We start from the raw sequence: 16,311 nt of genomic DNA, 5'->3' as shown, positions 1-16,311 counted from the left end.
GGAGAGCAGTGTTAATGATGATGTGGGTGAATTTCCAAACTCCTGCCCTGAAAGTAACTGGCGAGACAGCTGATGAAGGCAAATTTTGATCTTTTGGCCCATGATTAGAGTTGCAAAACTGCCCCTGTAATCACAGAGGTGTTCATTGCTGTCCTCACTGGTGAGTCATGGGGTGCCTGCCCCCTTCAGCCTCCATCACCTTCCTTTGCTTCTTGCCCTAAGGACAGCTTCTCTAGATATGACGATGTTTTGGTTTGTTTTTCTTTTCTCCCTTTCTTTTCTCTGCTTCCTTTTTGTTTTCTTTTTCACCTGTCTCATCTTCCCTTCCTTTGCCATTTCTGATCATGAGGACAGAGCAGGAGGTGCGGGCAGCAGCTTTTCCTAGCAAGAATCAGTGGGTTTGGGTTGGAAAGGACCTTAAGGCTCATCCAGTTCCAACCCTTGCCATGGGCACCTTCCACTAGAGCAGGTTGCTCCAAGCCCCGTCCAGCCTGGCCTTGAACACTGCCAGGGATGGGGCAGCCACAGCTTCTCTGGGCACCCTGTGCCGGTGTCTTGAAATGCTTATTTCATAACCATTGTTATTTCATAACCATTCTCCAGCCACTGCATACAAACTACCTGGCAATAACCCTTCCAGAAGTGACCAAGTAATAGTCACTGATTACACGGTTAATTTATTCTTTGCCACTAATAAGAAAAAAATAATGTGTTACAAATGAGGAGGAAAAATATATCTAAAGGTTTGTTTAATTAAAACTACACCGTGTTGAAAAACCCAAGTCACGTTAATGATACAGACAATGCTGCGATTGTATGATTAGGAATTAATTGCTTCAGAAATGACACTTTCTTTGCTTTAAAGCTATTCATTTTTCTTCTCAAAATCATGAAGGAACCCAGCACACTCAGCACCCAAAGCCCTACCAAGACCATCAAGCCTCAGGTCTCTCATCCCTTGGTAGGGCTTTGGTGACCCATGCCAGTAGGATGCCGCTGCTTAGACTATTCCTTCAGCTAGCAAGGCTTTGGGAAGGACTTTGCTTTGTTCCCCTCCAAAGCATGGAGGGGAGGGAGAGTGGCCAAATAGGTTCCCGGAGCCTTTACAGGGGTGTGAGGATCCTTACTGGGTACCATGCATCAGCCCTTCACTTGCGACTGTCATCCCCATGTCCCAGCAGCTATGTTGAGGCAGGTGAGGGATGCAGGATGGCCGCGGAGTGGTCCTAATAGGGCTGGATCGGGCTGGAGAGCTTTGGTCAGAAAACGCTGGGCTAGAAATACCACAGCAACAGGTCTCTGGTTTCAGCAGCAGTGGTGAGAAACCACTCAGCATCCAACCTTGTGAGTCTGGGTCTGCCAGGAGGAGAAAGCACTACAGGATCTGTAGTAAAAGATATCGGAAATCTTTTGTGACACATCAGTTTGGTTTATGGGGTGGATTTTGTGTGTAGATTATCTAGGCTGGAGTACACACAAGTTCTTTGGGTTGGCAAACTCCAGGCATGGTAAATCCAAACTTTTCTACTATGTAGTAGTTACCTTTTGATCTTCTTGCCTTGTGCTTGAGAGCTGGGTCTCTTTAGCTTGCAAAAGAGGAGACTGAGGGGTGACCTCATCAATGTTTACAAATATGTGAAGGGTAGGTGTCAGGATGATGGAGCTAGGCTTTTTTCAGTGATATCCAGTGATAGGACAAGGGGCAATGGGTGTAAACTAGAGCATAGGAAGTTCCACGTTAACATCAGGAAGAACTTCTTTACTGTAAGAGTGACAGAGCACTGGAACAGGTTGCCCAGGGGGGTTGTGGAGTCTCCTACGCTGGAGATATTCAAGGCCCGCCTGGACAAGTTCCTGTGTGATGTACTGTAGGTTACCCTGCTCTTGCAGGGGGGTTGGACTAGATGATCTTTTGAGGTACCTTCCAACCCTTGGGATTCTGTGATTCTGTGATTCTGTAGGCATGAGTAGATACAGCTCCCACCTTCTTCCTGAGCGGTTGTTTTCCATTGTCCCACTTCTGCAACATTTCTAGACCCTGGTTGCTGCATCTGGCTCTGAGCTGCCTTTCCAGGACTTAGTTATTGAGTGGAATAAGAGCAAAAAACCCACACAACCCAGCAAAACCTTCTGCAGTCCCAAAGAAGCACTTGCAAAGCCTCCAGCAGTTAAAAGGCATTTTGCTGTGGTCTGCTGAGAGGGTCTTATTAAATCCTTGGTCCTGGAATTCAGTCTTTGTACTGTCCCAGTGAGACCTCTTGGCTTTGCTTACAGAAAGGGTTATATTGGGTACTCACAGACATGACTGTCCGCTCTTGTGTTGACAACCACCGGGAAGGGTTTTCCTGCAAGAGGGAAATCCCTCACAAGGCAGCAGGACGACACTTGCATGCACCATGCCAAAATAACTGGCACCTTGGTTTATGACTACCAAAAGACTCATGAAGTCTTTAGCCATGAGTGTAAATCGTCTTTTCCTGGAGTAGCCATGGGAAGGCTTGGCTAGGGCATGGGATTGTGCTCGAGTCCTGTGCTTGCTTCGGCTGGATTAGCTGTGTCTCGTGCCTTGGTGTGGGAGGGTGAAGTGGCAAACAGGAAAACGTGTTTGTGTTCAGCTAATCCAAGATGAAATGAAAACAAATGGGGGCCGCAGCATTTGGGGGGACACATGAGTAAAAAGCTGAGATTTGTGTCATTTGGCCTGAAATAGCAGCTGAAAGGTGCAATGTATGGCAAAGGGAAAGGCAAAAGGCAAGGCATCACTTAATGACTGTAATTCCCCAGGTCTAGGAAGCATTTAATCCCCTTCATCTGGGAAACAAGAAAGAGGTACTGCTGGGCACTGCCTTATGCTGGGATAGAATCATAGAGTCACAGAATGGTCTAGGTTGGAAAGAACTTAAAGCTCATCCGATCCAGCCCCATGGGTAGGGACACCTCACACTAAACCATGTCACCCAAGGCTCTGTCCAGCCTGGCCTTGAACACCGCCAGGGATGGAGCATTCACAGCTTCCTTGGGCAACCTGTTCCAGTGTTTCACCACCCTCACAGTAAAGTTCTTCCTTATACCTAACATTAATCTCCCCTGTTTCAGTCTGAATCCATCACCTCTTGTCCTATCAGTACAGCCCCTGGCTAGACTGCACTTTGTAGGTCAAAAGCATTAATAGCTAACTGCCTATGCTAAAGCCACTCTGATCTGATTATATTGCTTCCCCCCCTCAGCAGATCCTGGTGACAGCAGGATCACCTTGAGATGAGCTGCCCCTAACCGGGGCCAGCCGGGTCCCTGCCCCGGGATGATGAGGACCCATCTTCCAGCCTAACAGGAACATTCCGTGGCCGTGGTTGGGCTTTTCTTCCTGATCCTCGTGGAATTTCATGTGACGGCGGAGCTGCTTCCCACCTCGCAGCCGAGGGCCCCACCATGGCGGCGAAGCAGCCCCCGCCGCTGATGAAGAAGCACAGCCAGACCGACCTGGTGAGCAGGCTGAAGACACGCAAGATCCTGGGGGTCGGCGGGGAGGATGACGACGGTGAGGTGCATCGCTCAAAGGTATGGGAAGCCCATGTGTAGTAATGACGGAGAAGAGAGCTTCTACCTGGGAAAACCAATTTGGCGTGGGGGTGTCTTTAGAATCTAACGTCTGTAGCCAAAAACAGGGCTCTGTGGGTCTCCTGGAAAGGGAGGGTGAAGGCCAAGTGGCACAAGCAATGATGTCTTTGAGTAGAGATGGGTTGCGGAGCCTGCTGTGTACACAGGAGCTGACCCAAATGGTAACGGGGTGAGCTCGGCCCTCAAGCTGCTTTAATCCATTGCCGAGACACCCATGAGGTACCATTAGACCGTGGCACCACCAGTGCCCACCAGCCTGGACACTGGAGCAGCAGTTTAAGCTGTGCCTCTCAGAAGAGAGGTTGGAAGCAAGCCAACCTGTTTCAGGGAAGTACCAGAGCTGGAGGACCTACGGGTGAGTCCCCATAGGGAGCCCTGCCGCAGATGCACTCTGGAGAACATGCTGGCATTGCCCAGCTCCTGCCTGCGTGTGGGGAGCAGCACAGAGCTCTCCAAAAGCTCCCCCAGTACCTTTCCCTGTCACTGGTGTAGCCTTCCCATCTGTGTGGCAATCGCAGGCAGGCATTGCTCTGGGCAGTGTGCATGTGAGAGTGGGATGGATGCTCCTACACCTGGTGCTCCGTGGGGATGTGACATGCAGGTGGCGTGTGGAAGGAGACATTTCCCTACTTAGGTAGGCAAGAGGAGATACAAGATGATGTTAACCCTGCTCCAGCCCCATGCTGCAGGTGGCTTATCCAATAAAGGAACAGTAGAGGCTGCAGCTCCTGATGGAAATCAAGGCAGCCTTTGGCAGATGTAGGGACCAAGGAGTCACAGGTGAATCCCATGTCCTCTTCCAGCCTTCTTGGAAGTAAGCTCCCACATGGGCTTAGGTATGCATTTTAGGGCTTCCAAATCCTGCCTAACGGCCGGGGAAAGGTTTGCTCAGTCACCTTGTGTCTTCTATTTGAATTTCAGATTAGCCAGGTATTGGGAAATGAAATCAAGTTTGCTGTCCGGGAACCACTGGGGCTCAGGTAAGATATTGGGCTACCTTGGAGCTGGGTCATCTGAGGGCCCTGAACCACAGCATCCCTTACAGCGCTGGTTGCTGTCACCAGCTCTGCTGCTGCGCCAGCATCACTGCTCCCTGCAGGGGCTTCTCAGAGCCACAGAACTAGCCCAGCTCTGCTTTATCCCCCCACAGTAGATTTAGTTTAGGCATTAGGCTGAAGCTCTTCCCTGTGAGGGTGCTGAGGCGCTGGCACAGGGTGCCCAGAGAAGCTGTGGCTGCCCCATCGCTGGCAGTGTTCAAGGCCAGGTTGGACACAGGGGCTTGGAGCAAGCTGCTCCAGTGGAAGGTGTCCCTGCCCATGGAAGGGGTTGGAGCTGGATGAGCTTTAAGGTCCCTTCCAGCCAAAACCATTCTATGGTTCTATGAAATAACCCTGATGCCCTCAAGCTCTTCTCCCACAGAAGGTGCTGCAGACTACAGGGGCTGCGTGGGACTGGAGGAGCTCCTGGTCTGGGAGCCTGCTGAGCACTGTGCTGTTGTCAGGGTCACTTCATTTCTCTGCTTAGGTGAAGAGGGTCTTGGATCTGCCTCACCAAGGCTGGTCTGTGTGCTGAGGCTGGAGCTATCGGTGTGTGGGGACCCCATACCCCCATGGGAGGCTCCTGGCTGCTTCCACTGTGGCATGTGGGAGGATGCAGGCTGACAGCGGAGCAGGCAGCAGGGATGCTTTGTGGAGTACAAGTGATGAGTGTGTTCACACCGGGTCCTCTTCTCTCTCGCACAGGGTCTGGCAGCTGGTTTCCGCCATCATGTTTTCGGGGGTTGCCATCATGGTAAGTGAGGGACGTGGTCCTGAGTACCACCAGCTGCCTGCTGTGAAAGAGGTGCCCCAGCTTGGCTCCTTGGCATTTATCCCCCTTCCCTGCCTCCAGCAGCTGCTGCTGCTTCCTCTTGCAAGGCCTTTGCCCTCACTATGTCTCAGGCTTTGCCAGCAGTGTCCTTGGTGGTTTGCTCCCATCACCAGAGTCTGTTTTCGTTAGCAGGGTCATAAACCACATGCAGCACAGCACCCTCAGCTGTAGAAACCAGCCATGAAGCCAGGAGCTGACACGTTTCTTGCGTCTCCTTAATTCCCCATTTCCTGGCCAGCAGCTCCAATCCCATAAAGGCTGATGCTGGAGCGCTGCTGCCGCAGAGAGCATGTTTTGGTGTCCAGTGCAGGCTGCTGAGTCTCTCCTTGCCTCTGCCAGGCGCTTGCTTTCCCTGACCAGCTTTACGATGCCATCTTCGAGGAGGAACCGGCGAGCAGCAAGACTCCCATCCGGCTCTATGGAGGAGCCCTCCTCAGTGAGTGCTGTGCTGCTGTACCCAGGGCATGCTGCTGCCGTGTAGAGTGAAGGGATGGGTGATGCCAAATCAGCAGGACAGGGCAAAGCCCGTGTACAGCTGTACAGCTGCAGCAGGAGAGGAGAGCATCTGTTCTTAGCAAAGAAATTGTTTAGGGGCATTTTGAAAAGCTCAGCTACTGATCCTTTTTCCTAGGAGTGGCTCAGGCTCGTTGCAGGTAGGGTAAGAAGGGATGGAAATCCATGCCCTAATATCAGGGGTGTATCCCAAGTGCCCCAACAAAGGCAGCTTGGAGATGGGCTAGAAGATAGGGCAGTGGGAGGTGGACTTCTGGGGGTGAAGCTGTGAGCAGACCTTTCTCATGGGAGTGGGAAGAGAGAAGGGACCGGTAATGGCATCCCAGGGGGGGTCCCCATGCAGGGCACCGAAGAGGTAGGGAGCAAAGGACAGGAAGGTGCAGGGAGCTTAGAGAAACGGTCTGTAGATGAGTGGAGGAATTCAAGACACGGGGTTTGTGTAGCTCAGCACCGGGACTGCACCTTCTGCGTGCCCACCCGGGGGCCTCTTGGGAGGCGCAGGCAGCGGCTGGCAATGGGGTGGGTTGGGTTGGTGTGGGGGTGTCGGAGGGGCTGAGGCCGGCGGTTGCAGGATGCAGGATGGCTGTGCCGGCCGGTCCGTCCCGCAGCCTGCAGCAGCACCTCGCGGCTGGGGCTGGGACTGCAGCGGGCACGGAGCGGGGCGAGCGCGGCCGCTGGCGGAACGCGTCTGTCCCTCCCTTCCTCCTTCCTTCCATCCGTCCCTTCTTACCTTCCTCCTTCCTTCCATCCATCCCTTCTTACCTTCCTCCTTCCTTCCATCCATCCCTTCTTACCTTCATCCTTCCTTCCATCCATCCCTTCTTACCTTCCTCCTTCCTTCCATCCATCCCTTCTTACCTTCCTCCTTCCTTCCATCCATCCCTTCTTACCTTCCTTCTATCCCCCCCTTCTAACCTTGTCCTTCCTTCTATCCATCCCTTTTTACCTTGTCCTTCCTTCTATCCATCCCTTTTTACCTTGTCCTTCCTTCTTCCTTCTATCCATCCTTTCTTACCTTCTTTATTCTTCTATCCATCCCTTACCTTCTTTTTTCTTCTATCCATCCCTTCTTACCTACTTTTTTCTTCTATCCATCCCTTCTTACCTTCCTTCCTCCTTTTATCCATCCCTTCTTACCTTCCTTCTTAATTCCACCCATCCCTCGTTACCTTCCTTCTTCCTTCTATCCATCCGTTCCTTCCTCCCTCCTTTCTTGCATCCCTCCCTCCTTCCCTTTATGCCTTCATCTATGGGAGGCAGAAACATCTCTCTTGGGCACCAGTTGCCCCTTCCTGAGCCCCTCAGGCAGCTCTGCTGTGCTCCCCCTCTGCAGGCATCTCTCTCATCATGTGGAACGCTCTCTACACGGCGGAAAAGGTGATTATCCGCTGGACCCTGCTGACTGAGGCCTGCTACTTCGCCGTGCAGTTCCTGGGTGAGTACCTGTGGCCATCCAGAAGGGAGCAAGAGGAGGATGCGAAGGGTGGGGGTACGTGCTCTGTACCCCAAAGCATGCAGGGAAGAGGGAGAAGTGGGCAGGAGACCCATTGGTGGGACTATATATGAAATTGGAGCTGTGCCTTTGGGTCTGATGGAGTATATTCCAGGCTGAAGGAGTTGTGGGGTGAGGCTCTGGGGGATCATAGTGGAACCAGGTGATGGGGATTTGCTGGCACAGCTGGAGGAGCACCCGATCCCTGGTTGTCTCCATGTTGTCTCCAGCTTTTGCTGGAGATGGCTCCTTTGCTCTGCAGGTAAAGATAACCTGGCCATGGGAGCATCTTCCCTACAACATCTCCCTTTTCTTCCCCACGGAGTAGCCTCCGCTTTGGGCTGCTCACTGAAAGGTGCCCAGGTACAGGGGAAACATCTTCCTTTTAGGATTTATGGGTTTATTCTCCTCTAAAACCACTCTGATTTTCACAGCCATCACTTGTTATACTCTGGAGCAGGTTGCCTAGATCCTGTGGCTAATAAGAAAAGACTGCAGCAACCTACACTAAAAAGGGGATGTTCAGTCTTGCCAAACCAAAGAATAACGGTTCAGTTTGTTTCTAGGGAGCTTATCTATATTTAACAGTGAAGGGGGTTCTTTTATGTGTATATTGGAAGCTCACTAACTGTGTTCTAAGGTAGCTGGTTCAGATGTGGGCTATGTAGTGGTAACCAAAAAGGAGAGATGCTCAGTGTGCATGGACTATGTGCATTTTGTGGATGCTTCTAAAGCTGTAAAATATTTATCAGCACTGATGTGGCCAAGCCACAGAGCAAGCTCAGGAACACGCAGCATCCACAATTAATACCTGAGCATGGTGGAAACTCATATTGGCTTGAGTGACCTGTTCAGATTGTGGCCGCTGGGATGTGGGGCTGGGTTTAGAGCTCTGTGGGTCTGTGGCTAACTTCAAGGCTGTGAAATCGAGTGAAGAGCCTCTGCCTTGGGTTCATGTGTATGATGAGGCTGTGCTGAAAGCTGCTGTGCTCCCAAGGCTCAGCGGGCCTTGCTAAGTCACCACGTTAGAGGGCAGCAGAAAACAGCTTTGTGCTGTTTGTCTGCATCTGTTTCTTCACCACCAACCTCTGCCTTGTCTCCCTCCTTCTCCTCCAGTTACCACTGTCTCCCTGGTTGAGAGTAGCCGGATAGCCACCGGTGCCATGCTCCTCCTGGTCAGCAGAGTCCTCTTCATCCTCATCAGCATTTATTATTACTACCAAGTCGGACGCCGTCCCAAGAAAGTCTAATTCCTGGGCTTTTTGTTATGGGAAGGGCGGGAGGGGGGTGTTTGTGTCGGTAATTTTGAGTTATAATTATAACTTTCATTTCTTTTTGGTTTATTTTGTTAGTCCCTTTTGGTTCTAAAGTGGTTTCCTCCTTTTCCACTTTACCGGCATGAATCAGTGTGTAACCCGGCGCTGGTGGCATTGCTTGGTTAAACATGGGGGGAGCAGCATCCCCAGTCCTTCTGCAGGAGGTGAGGAGCAGTGGGAGGAAGGCTCAGGGAGGTGTGTGAGCCTGGCAGGCTCAGGGAAGAGCCAGTTTCCTTGCAGGATGGAACTGGCTGATGGGATCACAGGCTCGGAACCCGCTAGAACAAAGCACAAACCAAGACCAGCACACTGAAACCAAATCCCTGAGGAGGCAGGAGGGTGAGATAGCAACAAAGGATGCTGCGGCTCCCATTGTAAGCCTGGCCACTTGCCTGGTGGGGTATGTCCTTATGTACATCCTGCTTCCCTTTTAGCCAGTATGGACTGCCTGGGGAACTGGATGGCGCTAGGTTGAGTTCAGTGCTTTGCCAACAGCTCTTCTTCCTTCCTTGCTGCCAGAGGGGCCACCTCACTTGTAGTTTTGCACTGGGTGCTGTGCAAAGCTCGGCAGGAGGAAAAGAATATGGAGATCCTTTGTTTGGTCCCTTTGCAGGGACAGCACTGGGAACAGCAAAGCAGCTTGAACTATAGCATGTGGGAAGTGAAGGAAGCTATTGGAAAGGCCTACTGAGTACAAAGACATCCCCTTGCATGGGATGTTTCTTGAAGTTTCTAAGCTAGGTTCTGTCCTCTTCACCCCAGAACACTTCCTACAGCCGCAGCTTTATTGATGGTAGTAGTGGGGGGTGTGTGGTAGGTCTGATGCTTTACCTAAGCTGGGGCTGGAATGCTGGTGTGGTTACTTGTAAGAGCAGAGTGAGCATCAGTACAGATGCTTGGGGCGATGAGCCCCAGCTGTGGGAGATGGTGTTCCAGCTCTGCTAATGTGCAGGCATCACAGAATGACAGAATGGTTTGGGTTGAAAAAGACCTTAAAGCTCATCCAGTTCCAACACCCTGCCAAGGGCAGGGGCACCTTCCACTAGAGCAGGTCGTTCCAAGGCCCATCCAGCCTGGCCTTGAACACTGCCAGGGATGGGGCGGAGAGGACCAAAGTCTGTATCATTAAGATACTTAACTGGGATGAAGAAAGCAAGGAGCGGGGCACATGAAGGCATCGTTTCCTTCTGTAGCTCAGTCAAGGACAGATGAAATGTGCTTTAGTACTCACTGGCCAGTTTCTCCAACACCTCCTCGGCTTAACAGCATTAGCTGCTGTACTTCCTAGTGCTTTCCTTGCAGATTATCCCTGTCCACAGCTGGAAGGTGGCATTTTTTGTTCTCCATGTGACTTAAAGCCACGAGGTCTGTGTACAGGATATGGACTTCTTACTCATGCACTACTGTTGACTGGATCAAAGCATGCCCTGGAATAGAGCTGACATCCCAAAATCCCAGTATAAAGATGCCTATTCAAGTAGAAGTGCTTGTGTGAACAACAGCCCTCAAGCTGCTGGTGAGACCGGGATCTACGGCTATTTAATATCTTAGTAGAGTTAGAAGAAGGTAGTGGGTAGTTACTGTATGTCGTGTTAGTGCTTTTGGCATTTAGAAGCAGCTGCATAAACTTGGGACGCTGTGTGCATTGTACCTACTGGCCATGCGGAATCTCTGTCAGGTGAGAATACTGGGAATAGTTGGACCAGGAAACATCACAATTGTAATTCTTCCTTCCCTGAGAAGAAAGTCCAATGGAGAGGCAACATCCTGAATCCTGGAGCCTGCCATCAACACATGCCTGCCAAGCTGCTTCCAACATGTCCCAGACATGATACTGAGCAACTAAAACTTAGAAACAAGAGGAGCTTTCCTGTTCAGGTGGAAGAACTGGTCTTTAAGAGGGAAACCTTTTCCCTGTGAGGCAGGAAATGATCAAGTGCAGCCTGGTGGGTACCACAGATCAGACAGAATGGTGCTGCGTGTGGGAGCTGTGTGTGATGGCTTTGCTCTCACCCTGCACACCACTTGCATGGGCAGCTGCAGTGGCATCAGTGCAGCACTTTGGCTGTAGTTGTTGGTATAGGTACGTAAAGCTTGATTCTTTGTGTTTTGGGGGTCACACGAATGTATACACAGCTTGATCGTGGGGGTTTTGGGGGGTGGGAGATATATTTCTAGGAAAGACAAGTAAAACTGACCACAGCAAAAGCAATCTTGTATAAGAAGGAAATGGAAGGTCCCTTTAATGCTGTCCTCCCATGTGTGCTGGCTGCAGGTCCTAGGAGCTTAGTTATGCCTCTGGGTCTGTAGATGGCTGCAGGTGAGAGAAATGAGTTACTGCACTATGTGACAGCAGTTCTCCAAAGACCTCTTGATGGCTAAATCAGGTGGGAAGGAAGCAGCTTTCCAAAGGAGCTTTAAATCAGGTGAGGTTGGACTCCTCTGGTCCATGCTTAGCAGCTGCCTCCGCAAATCTTAGCACAGGGAAACCACTTTGAGTTTTGCCAATGTTTTCTGCTCCAACATAGAGAAGCAGCCACGTAGGAGATTTCATGCTACTTGGTACCTGGTTCTGAACGGGGAGAGATGAAGTTCTTTTATCTTCATGCTTCTTGCTTCATCTTGCTATAATGGACCATGTAGAAAGCATGGAATGGGACTGGGGTTGTATACTACTTATACAACTAAGTGAGAAGGTGCAAAGGGATGCTTCTGCCTAGCAAAGGCTGTGGTCCCTGGCCTGTTCCTGTTTCATCATCAAGGTGCAGCAGGAGAAACATGGCCAGGCCCACTTGAAGAGGTGAGTTTGTAGCAGGTAAGGTCGAAGACAGAGTTTCTCAGAGCGGCTTGAGGATGGAGCCCAGGCAGAGCATCCACAGTGCTGCCAGAACCCAACTGTGCTGGTTGTCTTCACTGTTGTGAATGTGGGGAAAGGAAGGAGGATGCTGAAATGCTTGTATAGAACTGCATCACTAAGGACAGAAGTGCTGGCATCACAGCTGCAGGTGACATTTGAGCGTATAATTTGGGATCCAAAGCTTGAGGCATCACTTCACGCTCTGCTACTGATCTGCTGAAGAAAAACAACTCCATCTCCACAGCCCTCAGTTTCCTTATGTTAACTGTGAGAAAGGCCTTGGACTGAAACCCTCTCCCAAAGGAACCTGCAAGGAATTACCTGCATTTGTATAACATGCAGTGTTGGGAGTCGTGTTCCCCAGAGGGTACAAGCCAGGACCAAGGCTGACCCCTTTTCTCTGCCAGAGATGGACCCAGACCCTTGTGTTCATGGAGCCCTTGCTGTTGAGGGTGAAGGAAGAACATCATTCACATCACTCCCTCCATCACCTTATTCACACCTACCTGATAGCTGGCAAACTGGAGCTGGTGCCAAAGGAGAGGTTCTGTCTGTCCTAAGCTGGCCTTTCTGGTCAAGGGGTTTTTACTTGGGGTGGGGAGGGGGGGGCATAGGAGGAGAATGGGACACTTCAGTTTATACCTCATTTTAGCTGCTGTACCTGAGTTCGTTCTTTCTCCTCTGGTAAAGAAAGTGACTGTACTTACCACCGAGCAAATAGTGAAAATTAAAGCCGTTTCACTTCACTGTCACAATATCTTCCTTTTATTTATTTTTTTTTTTATTTTTACTTTTTTTTTCTTAAGAAACGCACACAAAATCCGTGCAGAGAGTGCTTCAGGCTTGTGTTCTGCTTTATATTACCAAAACCAAATCCTTTCAATATAAAAAAGCATTACAGTAGGGAATACAGGATAAATTAGCTCCACTATCTAATAAAAAGAACATTTACAGGGTGGGGTTTTTTTTTTGTGTTTCTTTTTAAAATAGATTTCAAACATTATTCCACACGCAGCCCTTTTCCCAGGCATTCGTGACAGTCACTTGAGCATTAAATAACAGGGGCACCAGGAGGGGGCTATGGGTTTGCAGGCACAGGCTGCTCTCTACTACTTCCATCCAAGGTGCTTGGGCTGTAAGCGCAGTGCTACAGCAAAGGAGGTGGCAGCACAGCAGCTCCCTCTGGTCCCCAGCCTGAGCCCCTCACCCCAAAATACTCACCAGAGCTGTTAAACATTACAATACAGTCGCTCCTCCTGCCTCCTGTTCACAAAACTACTGTACAACAGAGGGAGCAGCCACATCAACAAGGGACGAAACCATCACATCCACACGCTTTTCCATACAGCAGGAGTGTGCTTTCTGGGCTTGCTTGTTCATTAAGGTCTCCTAGGGGGGAAATTCCTTCTGCCTGTTACTAACTTCCACAGGCTTGCCTGTTATCTTCACAGCTATCTCCAGTTCTTGTTTAATATGTGCTGCCTGGCCTTTGATGGGGTTCTGAGCTGTGTTCCCAATGGCACGCTAGCCAGCTCCAGGGAGGATTTAAGTCTTCACCCAGAAAAGAGCAATGGGGGATGAGGCAAGGTAAGAGAGGAGAAACAGCGGTGCCAAGGCCAGAATAACAGATGAATAATGACCTTTACAGTCCCTTCCAACCCAGACTGTTCTATGATTCTAGGAATAACAGCCTCTTGAAGGTACAGAGGCTGCCATTAGGGAGAGGGAAAGCAAGGAAGCTAAAACCAGACTAAGCAGTGAGTGCAGAGTTTGGAAGGCTGAAGAGAAACAAGCCAGCAGGGACAGTACCACAGGTTTGTGTGTATTTAGCACTTTTTGCTCTGGCTTTCCCAATCACTGACAGTTGTTTGTGCATCACTGACACATTTTTTTCCCCATTCCACTGGTAGCAGAAAAAGGCTCTAAAAGACTTTTTTCTTCTTATTTTTTCTTTTTCTCTTCCTTTTTCTTTTCTTTTTGTTTTCCTTTTTCTTTTCCTGTTCCTTTTTCCCCTTCACTTCCCACCATGCACAAACCAGGGTATTTGCCTTCCAGGCTCTGCAATGAGACAAGCCAGGCCTTGGCATAATAAACTGAGGGGAAAGGGTTGGCGGGGGGGGGAAACCTGAGCCTGGGAGGAGAAAGTTCTGCTTCCCTCACTCACCTCCAGCCAAATCACCATCTCTGCTGATGCTTTTGTTCCTCCCCTGGGAATTGCTCTGCCAGAACAGTCCCTAACAACAGCTCCTGAGGCAGAAGCAGAACAGATACGCTCGCCTTCTGCTCAGCCCATTCCCTGCAACAGTAGATGCAACAGATTTTCCTTATCTTAAGCAAAGCACCTGCTGTCCAGCACAAATACTCGTGGTTTTTGGCTAGCAAAACTGTTTTCCTTCATTAAACAAGAGAATTTAATGCTAAAATGCCTCATTAAAAGAAGGCCCAGAGGGAAAGAGTGCGGAAATGCTTTCCATGAGGTTTAATGCAACATCTGAGGCTGCTCAGCAGCCCTGGAAACCTATTTCATTGCTTGAATATGCTGACTGAAGCACAGGGGGAGGCTGCAGCTCTACCTGCCCCAGGCCTCTCCTGCTGATGAGCAAATTGTTCTCAAATGAAGCTTGGAAAAGCTCTAATAGCTCCCTCCTGTTCCTTAGCATCCCAATTCCCCAAACTGGATATTTATCCAGGATTACAGAATGGTTTGGGTTGGAAAAGACCTTAAAGCTCATCTGGTTCCATGCGCAGGGACACCTTCCACTAGACCTGTCCAACCTGGCCTTGAACACTGCCAGGGATGGGGCAGCCTCAGCTTCTCTATGTCTCACCACCATCACAGTAAAAAGCTTTTTCCTAATGCCTAATCTATTACAGAATCTTTGTCTACTATGGACCAGGCTTTCTGCTGCTTCCTTCCTTCCTTCCTTCCCTGCAGCCTGCGCAATGCCAGTGGGAGAGCTCAAGGGACACAGCTCCAGCAGTGTATGGGAACAGCCAGTGTACCTGCTGCTGCAAAGCCAGGGCACGAGGCTACTGCTCGTCTCCTTGCTGCTGCCTTCTGCCCCGTCTCCTTCCTTGCCGGTGGTTACAGCTTTCAGAGGGGCTGGTTTAAGCCTGTATAAAAGGGCTCCATAATCTGAGCCTATAAAATGTGTAAGAAGACCTAAGCTAAACAAGAAACCACAGCCCTTCTGTCTTCCCATGTGGAAAATGAGTTTGGGGTCAGGGAGAGACCAGATGGACAATTAAGGCAACAGGGGTTGATGCTTCCAGAGGAGAGAAACCAGTGACCTGATAACCATGACCACTGGAGCAGTTCAGCTGCATGCTGGGTGCTCTCAGAGCCTACCCGGGTCCTCAGCACTTCCATCTTCATCTCTGACCAAGGCGCAGTCCCAGGCATCTTCCTCAAGTTCACTTCCAAATGGTTAAGTAGATGACACGTTAGTTAAATGTCAAACTACCTCAAGGAGGAAACGCAACTAACAGGCAGACTAAACCAGTTCTGACTTGATGTTCGCATTGTGAGCCCGTGGGAGAGTCCCAGGGGAAATCCTCTGAGCAGAAATGATGCACATAGCATGGGAATGGCTGACAGACCTCAGCCTCCTCCATCCAGCACCATGCCTGGCCCTCCCCATAGCGCTGGAGAGCATCTAGGAACCACTGCAAATATTTATGCCGAGCACCACAAACTGGTTTTTGTGAGTATGAAGGGAAAGGCAAAGGCTAAGATTTAAACGCTATTTCCTCCGCTTCTCAGGAAGGCAGCAGTATCAATGATTCTTGACCAGAGCCATTCTTTTTCCCAGGAAATGGGAACACAGCAGGGAAACGCTTGGTCTCTTTCACAACAATGAACTATAAACCTTAGTAAAAGCAGGAAGGTAGGCACCAAACTCTTGACCATCAGCCATCCTTAGCTGAGTCCCATCACCGAGACCACACTGCCCCTGCCTGGGGCTCCAGAGAGAAGCCAACCTCCTTGTTGGCTTCTCCAACAAGTTTCAGAGGCAAAGCTTTCACTGAAGAACATGTGTTTTCATTCTGTGGCTGGGAATTAAAGCCAGAACCACACCAACGATGACTACCTACTCCTTAGATGAGCCACCACCTCTCATCTCAAACCCACCTGGACAGCCACAAACTTTGGCCAACCCATTGCCTTATCCAGCCCCTGTGTTCTTCAGTCCTTTGCTGTCTCAAGCATGATAAAGTCATGAATGTAGAGATGGCTGAGTGGATAAAGCAGCCATTGTTTGTCCTCTTGCTCTTCCCCATCAGCTCCCTCAGTCTCTAGTGCAATCGGTGGCTGCGCTGGGCTCCTGTGGGTGGCTCTGGGCAAGGGTCCGGTGTACAGTGTAGTGCACATCACCTCAAAGTTCCAGCCCCTGAAGTACAATCCTTTTGGTCATTCATATATTACAACCCTCTCTTTTTTTTTTTTTCTTCTTTTTGTGGTTTTTTTTTTTTCCCTATCCCATTTTGTTAAAAAAAATAAAGGGTTTTTTTTTTTGGGTGGTTTCAGGTTCTGTTTCTTCTCGTTTTCCCTCTTTCTTCTGAGCATGTGGGGAATGTGGCAGTCCATGGGCCACCTCTTACTGGATCCCTCGAAAGAGACACATAGCGAAGATCATGGCGAAGAG

At 50.1% G+C, this 16,311-nt stretch overlaps 2 protein-coding genes across 7 annotated transcripts in view; one reads left to right on the top strand and one right to left on the bottom strand.

The window, feature by feature from the left end:
• The window catches only part of TP53I11 (tumor protein p53 inducible protein 11), a 25,861-nt gene extending 13,441 nt beyond the window's left edge, over window positions 1-12,420 (top strand). Inside the window, exons 2-7 of one of the 3 annotated variants that reach the window (XM_065683367.1) lie at window positions 3,324-3,558; window positions 4,540-4,598; window positions 5,361-5,409; window positions 5,827-5,923; window positions 7,334-7,435; window positions 8,609-12,420. In XM_065683367.1, the coding sequence (XP_065539439.1) occupies window positions 3,430-3,558; window positions 4,540-4,598; window positions 5,361-5,409; window positions 5,827-5,923; window positions 7,334-7,435; window positions 8,609-8,742 (570 nt within the window). In that variant the 5' untranslated portion in view covers window positions 3,324-3,429 and the 3' untranslated portion in view covers window positions 8,743-12,420. Of the gene's footprint in view, window positions 1-3,227; window positions 3,559-4,539; window positions 4,599-5,360; window positions 5,410-5,826; window positions 5,924-7,333; window positions 7,436-8,608 lie in introns of all 3 variants that reach the window. The other 2 variants (XM_065683365.1, XM_065683366.1) reach the window with 2 other exon arrangements.
• TSPAN18 (tetraspanin 18) overlaps window positions 12,408-16,311 on the bottom strand; it is a 129,061-nt gene continuing 125,157 nt past the window's right edge. For all 4 annotated transcript variants that reach the window (XM_065683362.1, XM_065683361.1, XM_065683364.1 and 1 more), the window contains one exon: window positions 12,408-16,311. In XM_065683362.1, the coding sequence (XP_065539434.1) occupies window positions 16,264-16,311 (48 nt within the window). In that variant the 3' untranslated portion in view covers window positions 12,408-16,263.

This window comes from Lathamus discolor, chromosome 6 (assembly GCF_037157495.1).
Source record: "Lathamus discolor isolate bLatDis1 chromosome 6, bLatDis1.hap1, whole genome shotgun sequence".
NCBI lineage: Eukaryota > Metazoa > Chordata > Aves > Psittaciformes > Psittacidae > Lathamus > Lathamus discolor.
The sequence above is the reverse complement of the archived record's forward strand: the minus strand, read 5'-3'. Positions and strand labels throughout refer to the sequence as shown.